The sequence below is a fragment of the Chiloscyllium plagiosum genome, chromosome 23, assembly GCF_004010195.1.
Source record: "Chiloscyllium plagiosum isolate BGI_BamShark_2017 chromosome 23, ASM401019v2, whole genome shotgun sequence".
NCBI lineage: Eukaryota > Metazoa > Chordata > Chondrichthyes > Orectolobiformes > Hemiscylliidae > Chiloscyllium > Chiloscyllium plagiosum.
The window spans coordinates 4,661,180-4,686,710 of NC_057732.1; the positions used below are offsets into that span (position 1 = coordinate 4,661,180).

The 25,531-nt window shown below is 45.0% G+C and overlaps 1 protein-coding gene across 1 annotated transcript in view; it reads right to left on the bottom strand.

Annotated features, from left to right (window-relative positions):
- The window catches only part of plekhg7 (pleckstrin homology domain containing, family G (with RhoGef domain) member 7), an 87,945-nt gene that overhangs the window by 11,794 nt on the left and 50,620 nt on the right, over window positions 1-25,531 (bottom strand). The window contains exons 8-14 of the mRNA XM_043713185.1: window positions 22,448-22,543; window positions 18,899-18,982; window positions 17,130-17,240; window positions 15,402-15,576; window positions 12,914-13,029; window positions 4,025-4,118; window positions 2,925-3,004 (exon numbers count right to left, since the gene is read on the bottom strand). Of these exons, the coding sequence (XP_043569120.1) occupies window positions 2,925-3,004; window positions 4,025-4,118; window positions 12,914-13,029; window positions 15,402-15,576; window positions 17,130-17,240; window positions 18,899-18,982; window positions 22,448-22,543 (756 nt within the window). The remainder of the gene's footprint in view (window positions 1-2,924; window positions 3,005-4,024; window positions 4,119-12,913; window positions 13,030-15,401; window positions 15,577-17,129; window positions 17,241-18,898; window positions 18,983-22,447; window positions 22,544-25,531) is intronic.

Sequence of the window (25,531 nt, forward strand, 5' to 3'; positions counted from 1 at the left end):
CTGTCTGACCTGCTGTGCTTTTCCAGCACCACAGTCTCTACGCAAAAATGTTATAGAGTCATAGAAATGTACAACACTGAAATAGACCCTTTGGTCCAGCCTCTCACCTTAAGCCTATGTCCTCTAGTTCTGGACACCCCCACCCCAGGGAAAAGACTTTGCCTATTTATCCTATCCATGCCCCTCATAATTTTGTAAACCTCTGTAAGGTCACCCCTCAGCCTCCAACGCTCCAGGGAAAACAGCCCCAGCCTATTCAGCCTCTCTCTATAGCTCAAATCCTCCAACCCTGGCAACATCCTTGTAAATCTTTTCTGAACCCTTTCAAGTCCCACAACATCCTTCCAACAGGAGGGAGACCAGAATTGCACACAATATTCCAACAGTGGCCTAACCAATATCCTGTACAGCTGCAACATGACCTCCCAACTCCTGTACTCAATACTCTGACCAATAAAGGAAAGCATACCAAACGCCTTCTTCACTATCCTATCTACCTACGACTCCAATTTCAAGGAGCTATGAACCTGCACTCCAAGGTCTCTATGTTCTGCAACACTCCCCACGACCTTACCATTAAGTGTATAATTAAGTGCCCTGATTTGCCTTTCTAAAATGCAGCACCTCGCATTGATCTGAATTGAGCTCCACCTGCTCCATCAGGGCAGGTCTTGCCTCACAAGCCTTATTGAGTTCTTTGAGGATATGACGAGACAAGTTGATGAAGGCCGAACAGTGGATGTGGTGTATATGGATTTCAGTAAGGCATTTCATAAGGTTCCCCACAATAGGCTCATTCAGAAAGTTAGGAGGTATGGGATACAGGGAAATTTGACTGTTTGGATACAGAATTGGCTGGCCCATAGAAGACAGTGATTGGTTGTAGGTGGAATGTATTCGGCCTGGAGGTCAGTGAGCAGTGGTATTCCGCAAGGATCTGTTCTTGGGCTTCTGCTCTTTGTAGTTTTTATAAATGACTTGGATGAGGAAGTGGAAGGGTGGGTTAGTAAGTTTGCTGATGACACAAAGGTCAGTGGTGTTATAGATTGTGTCGAGGGCTGTCGCAGGCCACAACGTGACATTGACAGGATGCAGAGCTGGGCTGAGAAGTGGCAGATGGAGTTCAACTTGGATAAATGTGAAGTGATTGATTTTGGAAGGTCGAACTTGCATGTTGAATACAGGGTTAAAGACAGGAATGTAGGCAGTGTGGAGGAACTTCACGATCTTGGCGTTCATGTATATAGATCCCTCAAAGTTGCCACCCACGTTGATAGGGTTGTTAAGAAGGCGTATGGTGTTTTGGTTTTCACTAACAGGAGGATTGAGTTTAAGAGCCGTAAGGTTTTGCTGCAGCTCTATAAAATTCTGGTCAGACCACACCTGGAATATTGTGTCCAGTTCTGGTAGCCTCATTATAGGAAGGATGTAGATGCTTCAGAGAGGGTGCAGAGGAGATTTACCAGGATGCTGCCTGGATTGGAGAGTTTGTCTTATGAGGAGAGGTTGAGTGACCTCGGTCTTTTCACCCTGGAGAGTAGGAACAGAGGTGACTTGATAGATGTGTACAAGGTAACGAGAGGAATAGATAGAGGAGATAGCCCGAGACTTTTCCCCAGGGCAGAAATGGCTGTCACATGGGATCATAATTTTAAGATGATTGGAGGAAGGTGTAGGGGAGATGTCAGAGGTAGGTTCTTTACTCAGAGAGTAATGGGTGTGTGGAACGCACTGCCAGCGGTGGTAGTAGAGTCCGAGACATTAGGGACATTTAAGCGACTGCTGGACAAGCGTTTGGTTGGCAGTAAATTGAGGGGTGTATAGGTTAGGCTGATCTTAGACTAAGGTAAATGCTCGGCACAAAATCGTGGGGTGAAGGGCCTGGACTGTGCTGTACTGCTCTATTTATTATGTTCAGCCCATTGGCCCATCTGATCAAGATCCTGATATAATCTGAGGTAACCTTCTTCAGTGTCCACTACACCTCCAATTTTGGTGTCATCTGCAAACTTACTAACTATACCGCTTACGGTCACATCCAAACCATTAAATAACAAAAAGCAGTGGCCCTGACGATACTTTGATGTGGATGATTAGCTATGATCTCAGTGAATGGCAGAGCATGTTAAAGTGCACAGCCTATCACTCCTTACATTCATTCGATAGCAGGCTGCATGTCAGTAAGACACCTTCTGGGGATAGTTAGCAATGAACGTCTGGCCACAGACCCCAGGTCAAATGGGCAAAGGCACAGAATTTCAAGATGGAGGGAATATTGACAGATTTAATTAAGAAATTTGAGAATGGATAATCACAGGCCTGGAAGAAATGTGTTCGAGATGTGAAAGAGAGTGAGGAGAGAAGGAACACTTCTGACCATTAATTTCCAATCGCCTCTGACTACAGGTATACCGCCCGAAGGCAGTGGGATAGTTTTGTTAGAAAGGAGGAGAGGACTACAGAGTAATGACAGGCAGTCAGCATAATCTCAGTAATGGGAAAAACATCAGAGGACTCAGGGACAAGATAAGTCGTCATTAAGATGAATCAAATACAGCATGGATTCAGGGAAAGCCATGACTGACATGCTGGACTATGTCAAGGTGATAACAGGGGGGATCCCCGAGGGTGCACGGCCGAACTGGGGTTTAGGATTTGATAAAATTCTTCATGACGGACAGATCACAGAGTAAAAGCCCAAGGAATTCATGGCAAGGTGGCAAGTTATATCCAAATGTAGCTCAGAGACAGCCAGCACAAGGTTCGATGGTGCCTGGAAGACAGTTCCCAGTGGGTCCCCTTTGAAGACCCCCCCCCCGCCCATGTTACCCATGAAACACCTGACTCCGCTTTGTAATACCCCTCCCCCTCCCCACAACCCTTCCTCCCTGAAGTGTTCTTTCAGAAATGAAATCATTTATTACCTTCTTGGCGTTTTTAACTTTTGTGATTAAAAGCAAGTCGTCAAACAGGAACAGATGTACATCCAGGAGTTTTGTCGCCCCTGTAGGGAGAGTGGAATTAGAGACGGCTGGGTTTGAAGAACAGAAGCAAAAAAAGCCTAAGGATGCTGAAAATCTGAAATAAGAACAAAAACGAGTCGGAAAATCTCAGCATCTTCCTGACCGAAGACAGGGTGTACCTGCCACAGAGGGAGTGCAGTAAAAGCTCATCAGACTGATTCCTGGGATGGCAGGATTATCCTGTGTGAGGACAGATTGGTTTCACTGGAGTTTAGAAGGAAGAGAGGGGAACCTGACTGAAACGTGTTAAATTCTGACACATTGGATGCAGGGAGAATGTTTCTCCTTTCCAGGGATCCAGACAAGGGCTCAGGATCTCAGGAAACGTAGAAACATAGAAAATAGGTGCAGGAGTAGGCCATTCGGCCCTTCGAGCCTGCACCACCATTCAATATGATCATGGCTGATCATGCGATTTGAGTATCCCACTCCCGCTCTCTCCCCATTCCCCTTGATTCCTTTAGCTACAAGGGCCATGCCCAGCTCCCTCTCGAGTATATCTAACAAACTGGCCCCAACAGCTTCCTGCGGGAGAAAATTCCCCAAGTTCACAACTCTACCGGGAAGACCATTTCGGACTGACATGAGGAGAAATTTCTTCTCTCAGAAGGTGCTGACCCTGGGGAATTCTCTTCCATCGAAGGCTGGGGAGACCAAGTTACTGATTAGTTTTAAGAAACAAATTGAATTCTATAGGTGACAAGATAATGGGGAAAGGGCGGGAGTAAAGCTTTGAGATAAAACATCAGCCATGATAGTATTGGAGTGAGGTGGAGAGGCCTCACTGAGCTGATTGGCCAAGGCTGCTCCTATTTCCTATACTTGTATAGGAGGAAGGGAGTTGACATTTCAAATCAAAGTTTTAAGAGGTCTTCAACCTGGAATGTTTCTCTCAGCACAGGTGCTGAGGTTTCTCGAGCTATTTATTTTGGTCTCATTTTGGTTTCAGGTATTTGATGTGAACACCACCTTCCCCTTGGTCAGGAGTAAGACACACTCACCGGCGAGACTCAGTCGTCCTTCATGCAAAAGCTGTCTGTTCACCGGTGACAGGAGACCGTCTGCCATGTTGTCTTTGACCAGGTATCGAAGACTCTGGTGAAGATTGGAAGATGCAGGGATAACCATGATTTAGACCTTCATTAAAGTGGCAAGGTGTTACTTGAGTGCACTGCAATTATAACTATATCCATAGGCCCTGGCTCTCGCTCTCGGTGTGCCCAGCTAATTAACCCTGGTGCCACAGGACTATGAAACCCAGACAGGACAATGTCCTCACCAGTTTGGATGGGCTAACGTTTGAGTGGAGAAAGTGAAGACTGCAGATGCTGGAGATCAGAGCTTAAAAATGTGTTGCTGGAAAAGCGCAGCAGGTCAGGCAGCATCAAAGGAGCAGGAGAATCGACGATCCGGGCATAAGCCCTTCTTCAGGAATGAGGAGGGTGTGCCAAGCAGGCTAAGATAAAAGGTAGGTGGGAGGGGGAGTTAAAGTGTTCAGTCCCTCCTCCCTACCTTTTATCTTAGCCTGCTTGGCACACCCTCCTCATTCCTGAAGAAAGGCTTATGCCCGAAACGTTGATTCTCCTAATGTTTGAGTGGACCCGATATTCTGCTTCGATACTTCCGTTAAGAAGATGGGGTTGTGGTTTTGTGTGAAACAGTCAATCGGGAATCAGCAGCAACTTTACATCACTCAACCAGGTTTTAATCCTGTTGAAGAATTTTCACTAACTCCAGTGAGTTACAATCCATGATTTCTGTTTATATGAGATGGGCAACACGGGATGGGCAACAAGGCTGGCCTTGCCAATGATGCCCACGACCTATGGAAGGTAAAGAAAAAAACCCTCTACCATCTATTCTCTACCTTCTATTAGAATATTCTCCTTTGGCTAAAATGTTGTATATGTAAACATCCTGCAAGAAAGACACCTCACACATGCACCTTAGATTCCCTACAGTGTGGAAACAGGCCCTTCGGCCCAACCAGTCCACACTGACCCTCCAAAGAGTAACCCACCTAGATCCATTACCCTCTGACTGATGCACCTAACACTACGGGCAATTTAGCGTGGCCAATTCACCTGACCTGCACATTTTTGGACTGTGGGAGGTAACCCACATAGACACAGGGAGAATGTGCAAACTCCACACAGACAGTCGCCCGAGGCTGGAATCAAACCTGGGACCCTGGTGCTGTGAGGCAGCAGTGCTAACCACTGAGCCACTGCGCTGCCCACAGTCATACACCTCACACACATGCACCTCACACACGTGCACCTCACAGTCATATACCTCACAGTCGTATACCTCACAGTCATACACCTCACACATGTGCCATCCACAGTCATACACCTCACACATGTGCACCTCACAGTCGTACATTTCACATACACCTGACACACGTGCATCTCACAGTCATGCACCTCACACATGTGCACCTCACAGTCGTACACCTCACAGTCGTATACCAAACACACGTGCACCTCACAGTCGTACATGTCACACATGTACACCTCACAGCCATACACCTCACGTATGTGCACCTCACAGTCGTACACATCACATACGTACACCTCACAGTCGTGCACCTCACAGTCGTACACCTCACAGTCGTACACCTCACACATATGCACCTCACAGTCATACACATCACACGCGTGCACCTCACAATGTGCACCTCACAGTCGTACACCTCACACGCGTGCACCTCACAATGTGCACCTCACAGTCGTACACCTCACACGTGCACCTCACAGTCGTACACCTCACACACATGCACCTCAGTCACATGCACCTCACAGTCATATACCTCACATGTGATCCTCACAGTCTTACACGTCACACAGGTACACCTCACAGTCGTGCACCTCACAGTCGACACCTCACAGTCGTGCACCTCACAGTCGACACCTCACAATCTTACACCTCATACATGTGCACCTCACACACGTGCACATCACAATCATACACATCAGACATGTACACCTCACAGTCGTACACCTCACACATGTACATGTCACAGTCGTACACCTCACAGTTGTACACCTCATATACATACACCTCACAGTTATACACCTCATACACGTGCACCTCACAGTTGCACACCTCACACATGTGCACCTCACAGTTATACACCTCACACACAAGCACCCCACAGTCATATACCTCACACGTGTTCACCTCACAGTCGTGCACCTCACAGTCGTGCACTTCATACAGTCATACACATCAGTCAAACAGTACGTACACATACATCACATAAGTGTATATCTCACAGATGTACACCACACAGACGTATATCTCACACACATACATCTCATAGACATACACTTCACAGTTGTACACCACACAGATGTAAACTTACAGAATCGCACTCGGACAGGGATGCTACACAATTATACCTGTCCCTTTGTTCCTATCACTGTCAGGGAAGAGCCATTCCTGAACTGTTAATTAATTGTTTAATGCGGTGTAACTTCTCTTTAACAATCTGTCGATGTCCACAGTCTGAGTGGAAAAAAGTGGAGGTGATGTATCTGTGATAAACATCGAGGGAGATTTAGTCCAAGAGCAAGTGACAAATCTTTTGTTTGTCGACACGTAAATCAGCTACCTGTTAAATTTCAGTTTAATATTTTGTATAATATTTTTGGAAACACAACAATGAATACCTGTCTGCTATAAGCATCAGTCTGAAAAGGATTTGAACCGTAAAGTGAACCATCTCACCAGATGCCATCTGAATAAGATGAATTGATTTTCAAATCTACAATTATGAGATAAATTACTGCTTTCCTTCCAACACAAACTGGATCTTAAATGAATCTTGGTGAACAATTAAAGCTGCCTATTTTAGGGATGTGATAGCCCGGTGGTATTATCGCTGGACAGCGAATCCAGAAACCCAGATAATGTTCTGGAGATCCAGGTTTTAATTCCACTGTGGCAACTTGAATCCAACAAAAATCTGCAATTAAGAGCCTAACAATGACCATGAATCCATTGTTGGAAAAACCCATCTAGTTCACTAATATTCTTCATGGAAGGAACCTGCCATTCTCACCCAGTCTGGCCTACATGTGACTCCAGACCCACAGCAATGTGGTTGACTGTTAACTGCCCTCTGGGCAATTAGGGATGGGCAATAAATACTGAGCCTAGCCAGTGACACCCTCATCCCATGCAGGAATAAAAAAAGTACACTGTTGCAATAAGCAGAGAAGAGGCAGGTTAGCTAAGTGGTTACAATACAGCTCAGAATAACACCATCATATTGCTATTTACAGGAGCTTGCTTTGTGCAAATTGGTTGCTGGGTTTCTTACAGTGCAGTTGCAACTTGTAAAGGAAATCATGAGCTGTAACTCACGTTGGAATATCACAAGATCCTGATTTTAAAAATTGCAAGATTCTGGTTTTATTTTAAGATGATTGCTGTCTTGTGGAATGAGGTAGATTCTTGCACAATGGACCTAGGATGCAGTGGCAAAGCTGTACAGACAGAATCCAGTCTCCAGCAGTAGCTGCCCTCAGGGAAAACACTATCCCTGCAATTCTCTCTCCGTATTACTGTGCAGAGTCTGGCCTCCAGCTGAGGGACCTTTGCCCAGACTCGCCCATCAATAAATATTTGCTAAACAAGGGGCATCCTCATTTCATCCATTCATTAAACAAAGCAGTGGTTGGTCTCTGACTTTGGTATGACCCTGAGGTGATTGCTGGTGCCTTTCACTGGAGCAATGCTGTTATCCTGCTTGTGGAACAGGGATAGCTGGGCTGGAAAACACACCCTGCAACTCAGAGAGGTTTCCATCTTTGAGAAGGGGCACCCAGGTCTCCGATGTTTCCAAATAAATTCCAAGCATTTTGGCAGGACAATGGGACTCCCAAAGCAGTGAGAGCCAGGTCAAACACAGCTGAAAACCATGCTCTGTACCAAAAATGACTATTGGTTTGTTTATTGGGATGAAGCCACAGTTTGAGTTTTAAAGGTATGAACAACAGTATTTCAGGGACTCGGAACAACCGCTTCTAAGAAAGCTGAACATTTGCATAACCGCGCCTTAGAATTCCAACCCACAAGGAGTACCAGTAAAATGTGGACATACTGGAACTATTCATGACATATAGTGTTAGGTGTAGGGGAGTGGGTCTGGGTGGGTTGCGCTTCGGCGGGTCGTTGTGGACTCGTTAGGCTGAAGGGCCTGTTTCCACAATGTAAGTAATCTAAAATCTAAATATACATCAAAACTGGAAGCCCAGTAAGACCAGTGCAATCAATGCCAAGTATCACTGTGCTTTTTTCTATTTAGGAAAGTTATTAAACAGGGTCAGGCTGGCAAAAAGAATCCGGAATCCCATCACCTTAGAATACTGTGCATGATATCAGCTCCCACCCCAGTCACAAACTGTCCAGGTACGGCCTGTGTGTGATTAACAGGCTAGGGAAGAAGCCATTGAACACAATCTCTTTGGACCTTGGTTGTTAGGGGAACAGTTCCAGCCATAATATCCATAAACTATAAATCTCAGCTGATAATTTTAAATCTAAGAAAGACTATTTACTCAAAAAATATTAACGGATATGGGCCAAAGGCAGGAATATGGAGCTGGGCCAAAAGATTTGTTCCGTGTGTAATGTTTTTCTGTAGCGTCTACCAAATGCTTAATTGCAGAAGCAATCATCCAACACCCACAAACGGAGCAGCATCAAGACATTATTTCGAAGAGGTACATCACACTGCAGCACCCAAGGACTACAAGAAGCAGAAAAAAAAAATCTATACAACATTTTCAAGAAAAACAGGTACCCGATAAACACAATCTGCCGAGTCCTCAGAAACCAGCCCAAACAAGCAGACTCAACACAACCAAAACCTATAGCCACATTACCGTACATCAAAGACATATCAGAAATGACTTCCAGACTACTCAGACCCCTTGGCATCATAGTAGCCCACAAACCCACCAACACACTTAAACAGTGACTAATGAACCTAAAGGATCCATTAGATACCACCAGCAAAACTAACGTCATTTACCAAGTTACCATGCAAGAACTGTTAAAAACACTACATTGGACAAACCAGCAGGAAATCTGCCACCGGGAAACATGAACACCAACTGACCACCAAAAGACATGACCTGCTCTCACTAGTTTCCATACATACAGACAAAGAAGGACACCATTTTGACTGGGACAACACACACATCCTAGGACAGGTGAAACAAGGACATGCACGAAAATTCTTAAAGGCATGGCATTCGATAAATAAATCGATTTAGATCCATTCTACCTTTCGCTTGAAAAATGGAACCGGAAATAACATCACGCACCTTAAGAAACCAAGGCCTATAAGTAGAGAGGTGGGACATACCACCAGCGCTTCACCAGAGACTCTCACTGAAGATGTTACCTAGTATGGTGACGAAACATCAGAAAACAAATCTTCCAGCTCAGCGAGCTAACTTACATACTTATCATCAATCTGAGCTACAAATCTTCTCAACAATCACTAATATCAATTATCTCTCCACATTCTCTTAATTCGATCAAAACATTATGTAGATAAAAACAATTCCATCAAATCTCTTCTCACCCGCTGCATTTCCATGGTAACAATCTCATGGTTCTTCGTTATTATAGCTTCCCATCATCATTGTCTGAGTCAAACTATCCTGCATGTTGTTATAACACTTATACCACAGCCTCCCAAAACTGAGTTTACTGGCAGCACGGTGGCTCAATGGTTAGCACTGCTGCCTCACAATGCCAGGGACCCAGGTTCAATTCCAGCCTCGGGTGACTGTGTGGAGTTTGCACATTCTCCCCGTGTCTGTGCTGGTTTCCTCCCACAGTCCAGAGATGTGCAGGTCAGGTGAATTGGCCATGCTAACTTGCCCATGGTGTTCAGGGATATATAGATTAGGTGCATTAGTCAGTGGTAAATGTAGAGTAGGGGAATGGGTCTAGGCTGGTCACTCTTCAGAGGGTCAGTGTGGACTTGTTGGGCCTAATGGCCTGTTTCCATACTGTAGGGATTTTATGATCATTATGCCTTGACTCAGGCTTGTCCTGCCTTAAACCACCCAAACAATAAGATCCATATCCCATTGCCTTTTACTGACCTTATCAAGTACCTTATCCATCCTCCCACCTGTGTGTTTGAGCGAGCTCATGAATGTATGATGTGTGTTTGAAATTCAGGTTGATTTCCTGTTGACCACCTGTTATGTATAATGATGGCTGAGCACTGAATTGGTAAGTCATATCTTTAAAAAGCCCTTTTGTGGTCAGATGAGGTGTGGGGAAGCATTTAACACCAGCTCACTCAACAAACAGCTGAAACCCTCATGGTATTATGGAGATGAGAATCGGGAATCATTAATGTATTTGGGATTACAAACCCCTTTTTCCAAATCAGTGCCAAGTCCAGGTTGGGTACAGCTGGGCAGAGGTGTGGGAAGATCCCTTTCAAGACTATGCTGCCTTGTTCAATGTTACCAGGTACTGCCGTGAGTTCCAGTATCACACTTCGACACCCACTTCAGTTACATCATCATTCCCAGAGCTACATCAATTCAGTTTGTTTTCTGGCCTCTTCATACCACGTGTGAGATGTTTGATCATGGAACAAAATTCTTCGGTGCCCAACAGAATGGAGGGTTAAGTAAAGGTCCCAAATCTAGAGCATAGAACATAGAACATTACAGCGCAGTACAGGCCCTTCGGACCTCGATGTTGCACTGACCTGTGAAACCAATCTGAAGCCCATCTAACCTACACAAATCCATTTTTGTCCATATATCTATCCAATGACCATTTAAGTGCCCTTAAAGTTGGCGAGTCTACTACTGTTGCAGGCAGTGATTTCCACACCCCTACTACTACCTGAGTAAAGAAACTACCTCTGACATCTGTCCTATATCTATCACTCCTCAATTTAAAGCTATGTCCCCTTGTGCTAGCCATCATCATCAAAGGAAAAAGGCTCTCATTGTCCACCCTATCTAACCCTCTGATTATCTTTTATGTCTCAATTAAATCATCTTTCAATCTTCTTCTGTCCAACAAAAGCAGCCTCAAGTCCCCCAGCCTTTCCTCATAAGACCTTCCCTCCGTACCAGGCAACATCCTAGTAAATCTCCTCTGAACCCTTTCCAAAGCTTCCACATCCTTCCTGTAATGCAGTGACCAGAACTGTACGCAATACTCCAAGTGCGGCCGCACCAGAATATTGTAAAGCTGTAGCATGACCTCGTGGCTCCAAAACTCAATCCCTCTACCAATAAAAGCTAGCGCACCATACACATTCTTAACAACTTTATCAACCTGGGTGGCAACTTTCAGGGATCTGTGGACATGGACACCGAGATCTCTCTGCTCATCCACACTACCAAGAATTTTAGCCCAGTACTCTGCATTCCGGTTACTCCTTCCAAAGTGAATTTCTTCCTGAGGTTTTACTTTAAGCTGAAGCTGGTCACCAAGCAGAATTCACAAACCAAACTCTACACCTCCCCCTGCCAGCAGACTCAACACAATAAAAATTCCAACAGACAAAATTAAATTTCACTGTCTTGACAAGTGAGCTTTAAACAATGGGGCTGGTAATTGTGTTAGAGTAAACTGTGATAAATATAATGATTGCTCATGCCAGTGACACCCTGCTCCATCTCTAAGTCAGTGTTACCTACCTGAGTATGCTGAATGAGTTACAAGCTGTTTGGCACAAAGGATATCAAATCAATCAGGATGATCAGGGTGAAGCGGTGTCAATCCAGAGCCTGGTACCAACCAGCTGCTCCAACAAGTGAGAAAAGAGTTTCAGCATTCAGCATCTCTCTGCCTCCAAAAGAACGCTGCGTTCCTCCAACTCTGGCCTCTTGCATGCACCCAAACCCCTTCTCCTCCCCCTCCAACAACTCCCAAGGTCCTAATCTCTGGAATTCTTTCTCAGCCCTATCTTGCTCCTGTTAAGATGTTCCTTAAAACCTCTCATTTTAGTCAAGTTTATTGGCCACCTTTGGCTGACTGTCAATTCTCAATGGATTATGGGAATGTGGAGCATCTTGGGGAATTTTCCTAGATTTGAGGTACTGGCATGTTGTTGTTGCTCCTTGACAATCCCTATGGAGGGAACTCCTTACTCCCTGTCCAGCTGGGAGTTTCTCACCAATGAGAAAGCTGATCTGCCCTTGGCCAGGAAGCAGACCATTGTAATCTTGCTTTCCCTGAACATGAAAGGAGGTGGTAGAAAGGCCGAGAGAGAGTAAGGGAATCAAACGGGGCTCTAGATCACTGAAAGCACAAAGTTAAAAATCACACAACACCAGGTTATAGTCCAGCAGGTTTATTTGGAAGAACAAGCTTTTGGAACGCTGCTCCTTCATCAGCTAGTGGGGCAGTAAAAATCGTACTATAAATTCTGTGTCATATGATCCTGCCCCACTAGCTCCCTGACAAAGGAGCAGTGCTCTGAAGGCTAGTACTTCCAAATAAACCTGTTGGACTATAACCTGGTGTTGTGTGATTTTTAACTTTGTCCACCCCAGTCCAACACCAGTTCCTCCACATCATTGAAGGCACAGTCAGCGTGAGGCATCTCAGACAGACAAGGGAGATAGTGTGGGGTTGGGCCTTGAAGAGGTTTCAACATTGCTGACAGAGAATTTTAAATTCAAAGTGTTGAGCTATCAGATGGTCAGCACAGGGGGCAATGGGTGTCAATTCAGAGTTCAGCTTTAGACAAGCCTGGGTTTTACAGAAACTATAAATATGGAACTCGGACTAATGTGGAAACAAAACTCGGAGTTCAGAAGGACTGAGGCGATAGCTACTGCGTACTGAACACAGGCATCATCAAACAGTAAACAGTATCAGCCCACCTCAGGTAGAAATATCTTCTTATTCCTTTCCCAGATTGGAGGCCAAACGATCATCTCCTGAATCTGCTGAAATTTCTGAATCCTGTCCAGCCACTTCACTTTGCCTTCAAGGTCACCTGACAAACACGACACAAGAAGAAGCCATAAAGCAATGGACCTCCATGTTCAAATAGATTTCTTTGTGCCCTGGAAACCATTGCTGAGTGTTTTTCTTGATTATCTAATTGAGCTGAATGGTGCTGGCATGGTATGAATTTTACCCCCTCTGGAGTAAGCGTCCAACCCAAGGCAGAGATGGTGCCTGGTTATAACACCAATCTGCTGTTTCAGGTGGGAAGTGCAGCATTTGGCCTAGAAAGAGTTAATTTGGGTAGTTTTGGAATCGCTCTGACCTCTGGTATTTAAATAGCTGCCCCTGGAAGGAGTTAGTCAGTTCTAGGTAGCTGTTCTAAGTTGTGTGTCTGATTAGTTGTTAGTGTTACAGACATGTCGCAGAGACCTAGTACTTAGGAGTTAATAACAGCTCTTACTTGGTGCTAATGTCATTAACCAGCCGTGTAACCTGTTACCATTACCATCATTCAATCAATCCCTTATTGTTAGTCAGCCCAACTCATGTGGTTATCTGTCATCAGCAAATAGGAGTGAGATTGTCGACCAGGATAATAAGATGTGTCAGTGGCAACTGATCTACCCAAAGAAGATCCTGGCACCATCACATGCCAGTTCTAGGCATCACTGACAACTGAAAGTGGCAGCTATCGGCTGGGGAGAGTGGGGATGAGAGGAGGAATGAGGAGTTATCAACTCTCCAGTGTTTCCTGGTGGCTGGAGCAGGTGAAGATCAGTCTCCAGGACACAATTAGTCCAGGAGGGAAAAAAAAAATCAGACAAAATCTCATTTTCCTTCAGCACTTTTCTTCGCTGGTCACGAGGTGTTGGAGTAGGAAAGGGAGACGGCTGTTTTCAGCAACAGTCAAGAGTGATCAGTCAGATTACCGAGAGATTGTTTTCCAATGGCTAAAAGATGGTCAGGCAGCACCAGAGCAGGGATGTGTCAGGTGACCAATGGGAGGATTGTTGGAGGTCATGTGGTGCAATCTCCACACAGAGTTGGCAACCCCATGTAGTCATCATGAGCTCATCACTGGGAGAGTGTTTGTGTGTTGGCTGGAGGTCCCATACACATTGCTGTATCCTGATTTTTCATTTATAGTGTGGTCCTTGAACCTTGCTCAGCCCCTTGAAAACTGGTGCTACCAGACTGGGAGGTTGCCCAGAAGCAGAACTCTACCATTTTAACTGCCCCCTCTCTATCTCCCATAGCATGACCCTGAAACGTGAAGCTTCTAATCATTGGTGTCTAGGAGGAAATAGTATTTTGTAAACAGGAATCTAATTTGAATTGAAGCGAAGCATTACAAACTACTTTCACTGTACCATTTGGCAGTCTGTTCACTCACTGAACCGATTTGCAGGGATGCAATAGCCTAGTAGTGTTATTGCTGGACTGTTAATCCAGAGACTCAGGTCATATTCCGGGACACATGGCTGATGGTGGAATTCGAATTGAATAAAAATCTGGAATTCAGAGTCTAATGATGATCATTAATACATTGCCAATTATCAGAAAAAACCATCTATAAGACCATATGACATAGGAGTGGAACTAAGGCCATTCGGCCCATCGAGTCAACTCCGCCATTCAATCATGGCTGATGGGCATTTCAACTCCACTTACCCGCATTCTCCCCGTAGCCTTGTGACAAGAATTTATCAATTTCTGCCTTGAAGACATTTAGCGTCCCAGCCTCCACTGCACTCTACGGCAATGAATTCCACAGGCCCACCACTCTCTGGCTGAAGAAATGTCTCAGCATTTCTGTTCTGAATTTACCCCCTCTAATTCTAAGGCTGTGTCCAAGGGTCCTAGTCTCCTCGCCTAACGGAAACAGTTTCCAAGCCGTGTATTATCTTGTAAGTTTCTATTAGATCTCCCCTTAATCTTCTAAACTCCAATGAATACAATCCCACTAATATCCTTAAGAGAAGGAAATCTGTCATCCTTACCTGGTCTGGTCTGCATGTGACTCCAGACCCACAGCAAGGTGGTTAACAATTAACTGCCCTCTGGGCAATTGGGGCTGGGCAATAAATATCGGGCCTAGTCAGGGGTGTGTGAATAAAAGAAGATTAGTTGTGAATTCACCCTCCACTTCACGTGCCTTATCCTTCTGTCCTCAGAGTCTAGACAATGAACAATTGTTATCTAATCTATAGATGAACCGATGTCTCTTTTCTCTTAAAAGGTGTTGGTAAAACCTGAAAGAATCAAAAAAATGTTTATGGATCACCCTTTGTAGCAAAGCTGGCAGGAGTGAGTGAGTGAGTGAGTGAGTGAGTGAGTGAGTGAGTGAGTGAGTGAGGCCTCTCTTTGTTAGAAATGTCATTTTAAAGCGTGCGGCCTGGTTGGAGAACACATACTCACAGATCGAATTGTCCACCTGTTTGATGATAACCTGGATTCTCTGTTTCTCCGCTGTCTCTGTACTTCTCTTCCAGAGGTTCCTCAGGAGCAACGGGTACCTCGTCAACCTCTGCAGGGGCGACACCAGCAGATCGGACAAGTGCAGCCGTTTGCACTGCTCGTTCTGTTCACACCACTGTCCCCATGTAAATAAAACACAGGGAGGTTTCCCAAGGAACAATGCAGCAGGATGAGAAATATTACGTAAAAAAAATAGCAAACGGTGCGCTACATGGGAATGTTCTTGGTACCTCTCTTTGGTTACAAGAGCAGGTCAGGGGCTGCGAATACTGCAGCAAGTAACTCACCTCCTGACTCCCCAAAGCCTGTCCTCCATCTACAAGGCACAAGTCAGGAGTGTGATGGAATACTCCCCACTTGCCTGGATGGGTGCAGCTCCAACAACACTCAAGAAGCTTGACACCATCCAGGATAAAGCTGCCCGCTTGATTGGTACATCCACAAGCATCCACTCCCTTTACCAATGACTCTCAGTAGTAGCAGTGTGTACTATCTACAGGATGCACTGCAGGAATTCACCAAAGATCCTCGGACAGCACCTTCCAAACCCACAACCACTTCCATCTAGAAGGACAAGAGCAGCAGGTACATGGGAACACCACCACCTGCAAGTTCCCCTCTATGACACTGACCATCCAGACTTGGAAATATATCGTCGTTCCTTCACTGTCACTGAGTCAAACTCAGTGATATCAGACAGCTGAGTGCCAGTTCTGAGGGTAGTAAAGGGACTAACCAGCTTGACCTGTAACAAGCCGCTGGGTGGGGATGGTAGATCCTTCAAGTGGCATGACTGAGCCAGTTGGTGTTTTATGACTTTCGTGGTCAGTTTCCCAAACTTCTTAAACCAAATTCAAATTCTCACATTTTGATGCTGGGATTTGCAATCCTATTCTCCAAATTATTCATCTTGTGACGTGTAGTTCAGTTACACAACCACAAATGATATCATGTTTCCATTAGCAATAGGAGGGATAATAGATGTATCCCAGCAATGGCTGGGATAAGGGATGTATCATCAACATTTTTGAGTAGCTTGAGTCCCCATTGTCCTGCTCGGTTTCTCCGTTTCGTTGAGTCTCCCTCCACCACACTCTCAGCCAGTACATTCCTGACCCGGATCATTGGCCTTCAGGTCTTCTCTAGTTGTTCTGCCATTTTCCTGACATTTGTGAGTCGCTGTGAAAAGGCTGAAATTATTGCGTCCTTCTTACAACCCAAAGATACTTCCAGAAATATGTGGAATCGACCCTAGAGAATGGGACTGGGCCAACAGCATAGGTTCAGTGTAAGACTTGGGAGGCTGACAGGAAATTCAGGGAAGGTTTTCATTCACCCAGAGGGTGGTGGGTAACTGGAACTCACTGCCTGAAAGGGTGGTAAAGGCAGTCATCATCACAACATTTAAGAAGAATTTAGATAAACACTCAAAATCTCAAAGCAGGTAAATAAATTGGGATTAGAATAGATAGCTGTTGGATGAACAGCACAGACTTGATGGGCCAAAGGGTCTTTTTCCATGCTGTAAAAACACTTGGGTGATAAAGGCAAGATACCTTTCCATTGTACAACTCGACACAATGGAATTAGATCTCACAAAAGCTGCAGCACTATCACCGCGACCTCGTTTGTAAGGATGAGTTCAGAGAACCAGGATAGGTATCATACCTTAAGAAAGATTCCAAAGTCCTCCCTCATCTTCAGGTTATTGAGGTAGAGATTGGCCGAAGAGTAATTCAGGCAATATTTCTGATGACTGCAGCACACACTCTCCTGAAACTGATGGCAAACATTTGTACTTCAGAAAAGCATCATCTTCATTGCACTTTGTAACAATATGGAAGAATTGATCAAATCGGAATGAAACACGCCACTGGTTTTCAGCATTACGTACAGAATCGTTGTAGAATCCCTACAGTGTGGAAGCAGGCCATTTGGCCTGTCGAGTCCATACTGACCCTCCAAAGAGCATCCCACCCAATCCCTGTAACCTCACATTTCCCAGGCCTAACCTGCACATCTTTGGACAGTGGGAGGAAGCCACAGGAGGAATCTGCAAACTCCACACAAAGTTACCCAAGGTTGGAATCAGGCCCACTTCCCTGGCAATGTGAGGCAACAGCCCTCACCACTGAGCCACTATGCTGCCCAGATATTAATGACGGGAAACGCATAATGTTGTATAGAATAGGCTCAAGGGGCTGAACGGTCCACTACTACTCTAGCTCTTCTGAGCTAATTGCAAACTGCTTCAGCACCAATGTTTCCCGGTCAGTCAGGCAGTGGGGCTGGAGGAGCTTGGTGATGTAGGGAGCAGTCAGGTCATGACAAAGTTTGAAAACAACGTTGACTAACACAACAAAATGATCCTTGGGTCTATTCCCATCTTAATCGTTTTGGGATTCTCAAACTGAGATCAAGTGTTTAGCCAGTGATCTGTCTTTCAGTGCTTTTGCTCTGGCAACTAACCAGCAGAGACTAGATGGGCTGAATAGTTGCTTCCTGCACTGTAACTTCAACGATTGTGACAACAGAGTTCAGGTACAGTTGTATAGAGCCCAGTCACTGCACTGTTTAGAGAACAGCTGGAGAACTCCCCTCCATCTCCACCAATATTTATCCCTCAACCAATGAGAGCAGAACAGATGACCTGGTCATTATCATATTGCCTTGTTTGGAACATTGCTGTGTGAAAATGGACTACCACAATATCCCAGCCTACAACAATGTCATTTGCTAGAGTTATGGGGCATTGGCTTCATGAAAGGTGATATGCAAATGCAAATCTTTTGTATAGTTTCTGCGCACAGGGTACCAAAGAAGTCACTATCTCAGTCCCACCGACGGTTCCATTGGGTATTCCAATGGGATTCATTTTGAGGGAGAGCATGAACTGGATTTCCATTACCATCACTGGGAAAGACCCAAATGAAGTTCTACCAATTTGGAATCCTTTGTCTGACAGGATCACCCCCATCAAACACGGGAGAAAAGACATCCCGGTTCTGATTCTAAACCAGTCTCGGTGGACTCATCTCAACCGAGTAGCATTAGGGAAACTCCAACTGGGACTTCGGGAGCAAAACCATTCAGGGCTGCCCTTGTTCATTGGTCATTAGAGTGAGCTTTCATGGTATAGGGACCCTGCGATTACAATGGGGTAGTTATCTAAACTCCAGTGTTACATAGACCAAGGAAGAGCAGGAGTCTAGATTAGAGTGGTGCTGGAAAAGCACAGCAAGTCAGGCAGCATCCGAGGAGCAGGAAAATCGAGCCCTCTATTCCTGATGAAGGGCTTTTGCCTGAAACGTCGATTTTCCTGCTCCTCGGATGCTGCCTGACTAGACGCTCTGATCTAGACTCTGGTTTCCAGCATCTGCAGTGGATTCACTCAATCCTATTTAAAATCTATCTGCAAAATATTTAGTGGCGATTACCTTTGACAACACACCAAGGAGTGACGGTAATGTCCAACAGTTCTCTACTGCATCCAGGAGACTGGTCAAAAAATCGAAGCTCACCTGTTATGACCACAAAATACACAAGTTTACATTACAAATGGAAGGCTCATTAGACTGTCATGCATCTTGTATGTCCTGTTCAAAATTTAAATTGCACAAACTAGTTTTGGATCAGGCACACAATTAAGGAGCCATTGAAAACCCCCTTATAATTCAGTATCAATGCAATAAGGTTCAGAATGGACAGTGTGTAACTTATCAACTCACCTTGTGTCAATAAATGTGGAGAAAGATTATTCACTAACAGCTTTCAGGAAGGCCCAGGGTCTGGGCAGGATGCTGTCCATTCTCACACCAACACAGTCGATCTTACATGGCCCAGGAAGCCACGCTGTTGTAACCAATCACTCTCTGTCATTTCTCCCATCCTCGTTGGAGGGTTGGACCTCCACTGGATTGGTCCATGATTAGGGACACAGCACTGCAATGGCTTGCCATTGGTGGCTGACCAGGAGACCCCCTCCCTCTACCCCAACTCCCACCCCTGCCTTCACTCGTACAGGCTGCCATTGCGTTAGCTCTCCTAACAAACCATTACCCATCACCCTTTCAGGGCAACTAACCTTCAGCAATAAATCCAGGAGTCGGCTAGTTGGCTGCTCCTCGGTTCAAAGGGATCCTCTATCTCAATGCCATATTCCCGATGTGTTCCCAGACCCCTCAAGACCTATAATATCTAAATATGTATCTTTCTCCTTGTTGAACACATTCAGTGACTTGGTCTCCACAGCCTTCTCTGGCAGAGAATTTCACAGGTTTCACTAGACTCTCACCTCAGCCCTGAATGTGTATCATGAGACAATCTCCCTGATTCTTGACTTCCCACCCAGGGGAAACATCCTGCCTGTGTCTCGTCTGTCCAGCCCCATTAGAACTTTAAACATTTCAATCAGATCTCACCTCATCCTTCTAAACTCTGCTGAATACAGGCCCAATTGAACTAAACCCTTCTCATAGGACAATCCTGCCATCTCTGGTATGAGCCGAGTGAACCTCCACAGTACTCTCTCTAGGGAAGGTATATCATTTCAAAGGTGGAGAGAACAAAACTGCCCACAATACTCCAGGTCTCAGAATCTCTCTGAGAATGGATGAGGAGAACCTTAGAGAAGTTTACAAAATCATGAGGGGTATCGATTGGGTCAGTGACAGGTATCTTTTCCCTAGGATGGGGGATTTCAAGACTAAGGGGCACATTATTAAAGTGAGAGGAGAGAGATTTAAAAAAGACAACAGGCAAATGTTTTAGATAGAGGGTGGTTCACGTGTGGAATAAACTTCCTGAGGAAGTGGTGGATTTGGTACAATTACAACATTTAAAAGACATTTGGGATAAGTATGGAAAGGTTTGGAAGGAGATGGGCCAGGAGGAGGCAGGTGGGACTGGTTTAGTTTGGGATTGTGTTCAGCATGGACTGGTTGGACCAAAGGGTTTATTTCTGTGCTGTATGACTCTATGGCTCTATTGGAGGTGTCTTAATGTGATTCAGAGGAGGACTGAAGAAAGTAACATAATAAAATAGAATAGAATACAGCAGTACTTTATTGTCACTTGTATTTTTACAAACAAATACAGTGAATAGGATTTAAGTCCCCATACTCCAGTGCCATTTAATAACAAGTTATTTATAAAAACAAAGAAAAAAATTAAGATAAAGTCCACCTTTGCTGAATTCACGCCTGCAAGGTTGAAGAAAAGCCAGGACCCACATTGTTCACTGCTGCAGAAAAGCTGACCCTGACAGGAAGGCCAGGACAGACCCAGCACACTGCTGAAGATGCTGACCCTGGGGCATGGACTCACTACGCCCCCGAAGCCATCCATCAAACTGTCAGATCCATCAGAACGTGCCCCCCTCAACGGCCATGAGGACAGGCCAGATCCACAACACCTTCACCTTCTGAAACCTCCCCCCTCCACTGACGCAGCCAAAAGGGATGTCAAGGCACGATGGCTCAGTGGTTAGCACTGCTGCCTTACAGCGCCAGAGACCCGGGTTCAATTCCCGCCTCAGGCGACTGACTGTGTGGACTTTGCACATTCTCCCTGTATCTGTGTGGGTTTCCTCCGGGTGCTCCGGTTTCCTCCCACAGTCCAAAAATATGCAGGTTAGGTGAATTGGCCATGCTAAATTGCCCGTAGTGTTAGGTGAAGGGATAAATGTAGGGGAATGGGTCTGGGTGGGTTGCGCTTCAGCGGGTCGGTGTGGACTTGTTGGGCCAAAGGGCGTGTTTCCACACTGTAAGTAATCTAATCTAATCTAAAAGCAGGATTCAGAGAGAGCATGAGAAACCTGGTCAAACAAATGGGTTTTATGCATCGTCATCAAGGGGTGGGGAGAGATTGGTTTGGAAAGGGAGCAGGGAGGCACAGCCCCCAATAACTGGGCAAAGGAATGCCCAGGACAGGGAACAAATTAGAATCCCTACAGTGTGGAAACAGGCCCTTCGGCCCAACAAGTCCACACCGACCCTCCAAAGAGTATCCCACCCAAATGCATTCCCCTATGTTTACTCCTGATTCATACACCTAACCTATACATCCCTGAACACCATGGGCAATTTAGCATGGCCAATTCACCTAACCTGCATATCTTTGGATTGTGGGAGGAAAACCACGCAGACAGGGGGAGAATGTGCAAACTCCACACAGACAGTCGCCCGAGGTGGGAACCGAACCCTGGTCCCTGGTGCTGTGAGGCAGCAGTGCTAAGTCACCCGAAATGTGTTGTTAATAGCAATAAGCACAGTATCACACTGTGCGTGACCTCCGTTTCATTACAGCACCCACGTGTCAACATCCTTCCAAAGATATTGGACAGTTTCAGTTTAAACCTAACTAAGAGTTGAAGTGTGCACCAGTTGACATGAAGGTATTTAGTGTCACACTCACCCCTTTACTCCAAAAGATGAATCCCCAGTGTGCCTGGGACTACAATGGGTCTTTGCTAAAAGCCACCACACATTGAGATGTTGTAGCTTCATGGCAGTGTCTGACATGAGGAAATACCACCCACTAATCAGTAAGTGTAGAATGCTGAGGAAAGGAAATAAAGGATCAGGTGATCAATCCACTCTCACCAACTTGAGGTTCTGATTGAGGTGATTAGTCCCATATCTTCTGCCTACCAACATTCTAACTGAAATCTCAGCGGCTGAGCACACTGTAGTGTTTGGAACCAGATGGACCTTGTTGATTACGAGATCTCTGAATAGGGTTGTTAACTTGGGCCAATCAGGAAAGCCCTGGCTGACTAATTTAAAAACGGGAAAAAAAAAATTAAACACGGGATTTTATAATCTCCCCAGTTCAGGGGACTGACTCTGAGCCGGCTGGCCAGAGCCAAAGTACTGTGTACAAATAAATAAAGGGTGACTTGGTGATGGGATACTGGCCTCTGTACAGTTATGTCACCTGTGTATTCCTAGTTTAATACTGTCTCACATTCCCTATGTGCCAGTTACCTTGGACAATTCACTGAGGTTTGCAAACAGTCCCCAAGGGTCAATGTCCAGAAGCCATTCTTCGCTCTGGACCTGCTTCAGTGTGTTCAGGAAAACCTTTGTGATAAAAACAAAACATGAGAAATCTTCAGAAACCAGACTGTCAATGTCCACACATTCACCCATAGAATGGTTCTCCTTTCCTACTTGTCAGTCTACTGTTTGAAAGTATGATTGATTATTCCAGAGCACCCTGCCCATCCCACAACAAAACTACTTAATAAATCATCATTTTAAGTACAGGACAGGAATATTGCTGCAAAAAAGACATATTTGCCTGCAACGGTAGTAGATGCGCCAACTTTAAGTACATTTAAGTTGTCACTGGACAAGCATATGGACATACATGGAATAGTGTAGGTTAGATGGGCTTCAGATTGGTTTGACAGGTCGGTGCAACATTGAGGGCCGAAGGGCCTGTACTGCGCTGTAATGTTCTATGTTCTATGTTCTATGTTCTATGACCTGATCAGGAACATATACAAGAATACCAGTTCAAGGGGAATAGCGACATTTCTACCATATGAGAGAAGAGTGCTGATTGATACTGATTGGTAGAGGCATTGCCATGGAGAATGCAACAGTTAATAGTGATCGACAGTTAACAGCCACATTTTATTTCAATTTCAAATCAGGTGGATTAACTCTGATAGGTCAAGCCATGAAACCAACACTATAATTGAAATATCACATTACTCACTGTGTAATGTTATATATAAATTTCAGTTTCTGGATTAGTGGTGCTGGAAGAGCACAGCAGTTCAGGCAGCATCTGAGGCTGCCTCAACTGCTGTGCTCTTCCAGAATCACTAATCCAGAATCTGGTTTCCAGCATCTGCAGTCATTGTTTTTACCTTATAAATGTCAGTGTTGATGTGATGCCAGGTATATACAGCTTATATCCCAAGGTCTGGCAGATCATATCAAACAGCATGTCTCTTCAACTGTGCAAAACATGCAAGATGCTGACCATTCCCAGCCTTTCTGCAATTGCAAAACTTGCAAAGTTATGTCTAGCATTAGGTGTGACTCTGAAATTGGATGACATTTGCTGGATAATTCTGAGTGTGCAAAGAAGTATCCCCTAACTCGTGATTCCAAACTGACAGTCTGGCTCATTATAATGGAAGGTATTTTTATTAATACACACGACCCTGTGCTGTGCGAATAGAAATAATCCTGTGCATGCACTACATCAGTTTCAATTCACTTGTAACATCTATCCAATGATTCACGTCTTAGGACAATGCCCTGATCAATCAGAGTCAATCTGGCTGGCAGTCAACTGTCAATCATCACTAACTGTTATAATCTCCATGGCAACACTTCTACTAATTGTACTCCATTTGCCAAACAATGAGCACTCTCCTCTCAAACAGTAGGAATGTTGGTTTCTCTTTTATTGGTATTCTTGTGAATTGTCCTGATAAGGGAAGTTGAGAGGCTTCAATACAATGTGCCTTTCTTCAGCAATACTAATGTGTTAGACATGATTTCTCCTGTGTTGAAACATGAAAGCACATCTTGGAGTTATTTTGGAGGGCTGGTTAGATTGTTCAAAAGCAGAGCTCCTTAAATTATATGGGCTATATGGGCTTCAGTAAGGTATTCGACAAAGTTCCACATGGTAGACTGCTTAGCAAGGTTAGATCACATGGAATACAGGGAGAACTAGCCATTTGGATACAGAACTGGCTGACGGTAGGAGAGAGAAGATGGTGGTGGAGGGTTGCTTTTCAGACTGGAGTCCTGTACCCAACAGGGTACCACAAGGATTGGTGCTGGGTCCACTGCTTTTAGTTACTTATATAAATGATTTGGATGTGAACATAGCAGATATAGTTAGTAAGTTTGCAGATGGCACCAAAATTGGAGGTGTAGTGGACAGCGAAGAAAGTTACCTCTGAATACAATGGGATCTTGATCAGATGGGCCAACGGGCTGAGGAGTGGCAGATGGAGTTTAATTTGGATAAATGCAAGGTGCGGCATTTTGGAAAGGCAAATCAGGGCAGGACTTCTACACTTAATAATAAGATCCTAGTGAGTGTTGCTGAACAGAGACCTTGGAGTGCAGGTTCATAATTCCTTGAAAGTAGAGTCGCAGGTAGATAGGATAGTGAAGAAGACGTTTGGTATGCTTTCCTTTATTGGTCAGAGCATTGAGTACAGGAATTGGGAGGTCATGTTACGGCTTTACAGGACATTGATTAGCCTACTTTTGGATTACTGCAGTCAATTCTGGTCCCTCTGCAATAGGAAGGATGTTGTGAAACTTGAAAGGGTTCAAAAAAGATTTACAAGGATGTTGCCAGGGTTGGAGGATTTGAGCTATAGGGAGAGGCTGAACAGGCTGGGGCTGTTTTCCCTGGAGCATCAGAGGCTGATGGGTGACCTTATAGAGGTTTATAAAATCATGAAGGACTGGATAGGATAAATAGGCAAGGTCTTTCCCCTGGGGTGGGGGAGTTGAGAAGTAGAGGGCATAGGTTTAAGGTGAAAGGGGAAAGACTTAAAAGGAACCTAAGGGGTAACTTTTTAATGCAAAGGATGGTGTATGCAGGAATGAGCTGCCAGAGGAAGTGGTGGAGGTGGACACAATTACAACATTTTAAAAATTGGTTACATTAATAATAAGGGGTTAGAGGGATATGGGCCAAATGCTGGCAAATGTAACTAGATTAATTTAGGATATTGGGTCAGCATCGACGAGTTGGACCGAAGGGTTTGTTTCATACTGTACAGTCTATGGCTCTATGACTACGACCCTATCAACCCCAGCAAGGAGGACCATCACCTGAAACAGACCATTACTCAAGAGAATGTGGCTTTAATTGCTGGTGCCTGAGGGTTTGTGGTAATTAAATATGGGTAGACCAGCCCCAGTATGAAGCTGTTACTTACCCCTTGTTTAATGCCAATGACAGCTCGTTCACCCCAGCCTCTCACTATCCAGATCCAAACATGAAGAGCAAAGCAGCTGTACTCGAGGATGAGTGGCAACTCATGTGCACCACTGTGTTCAGATATGTGGGGGGGGAATGGA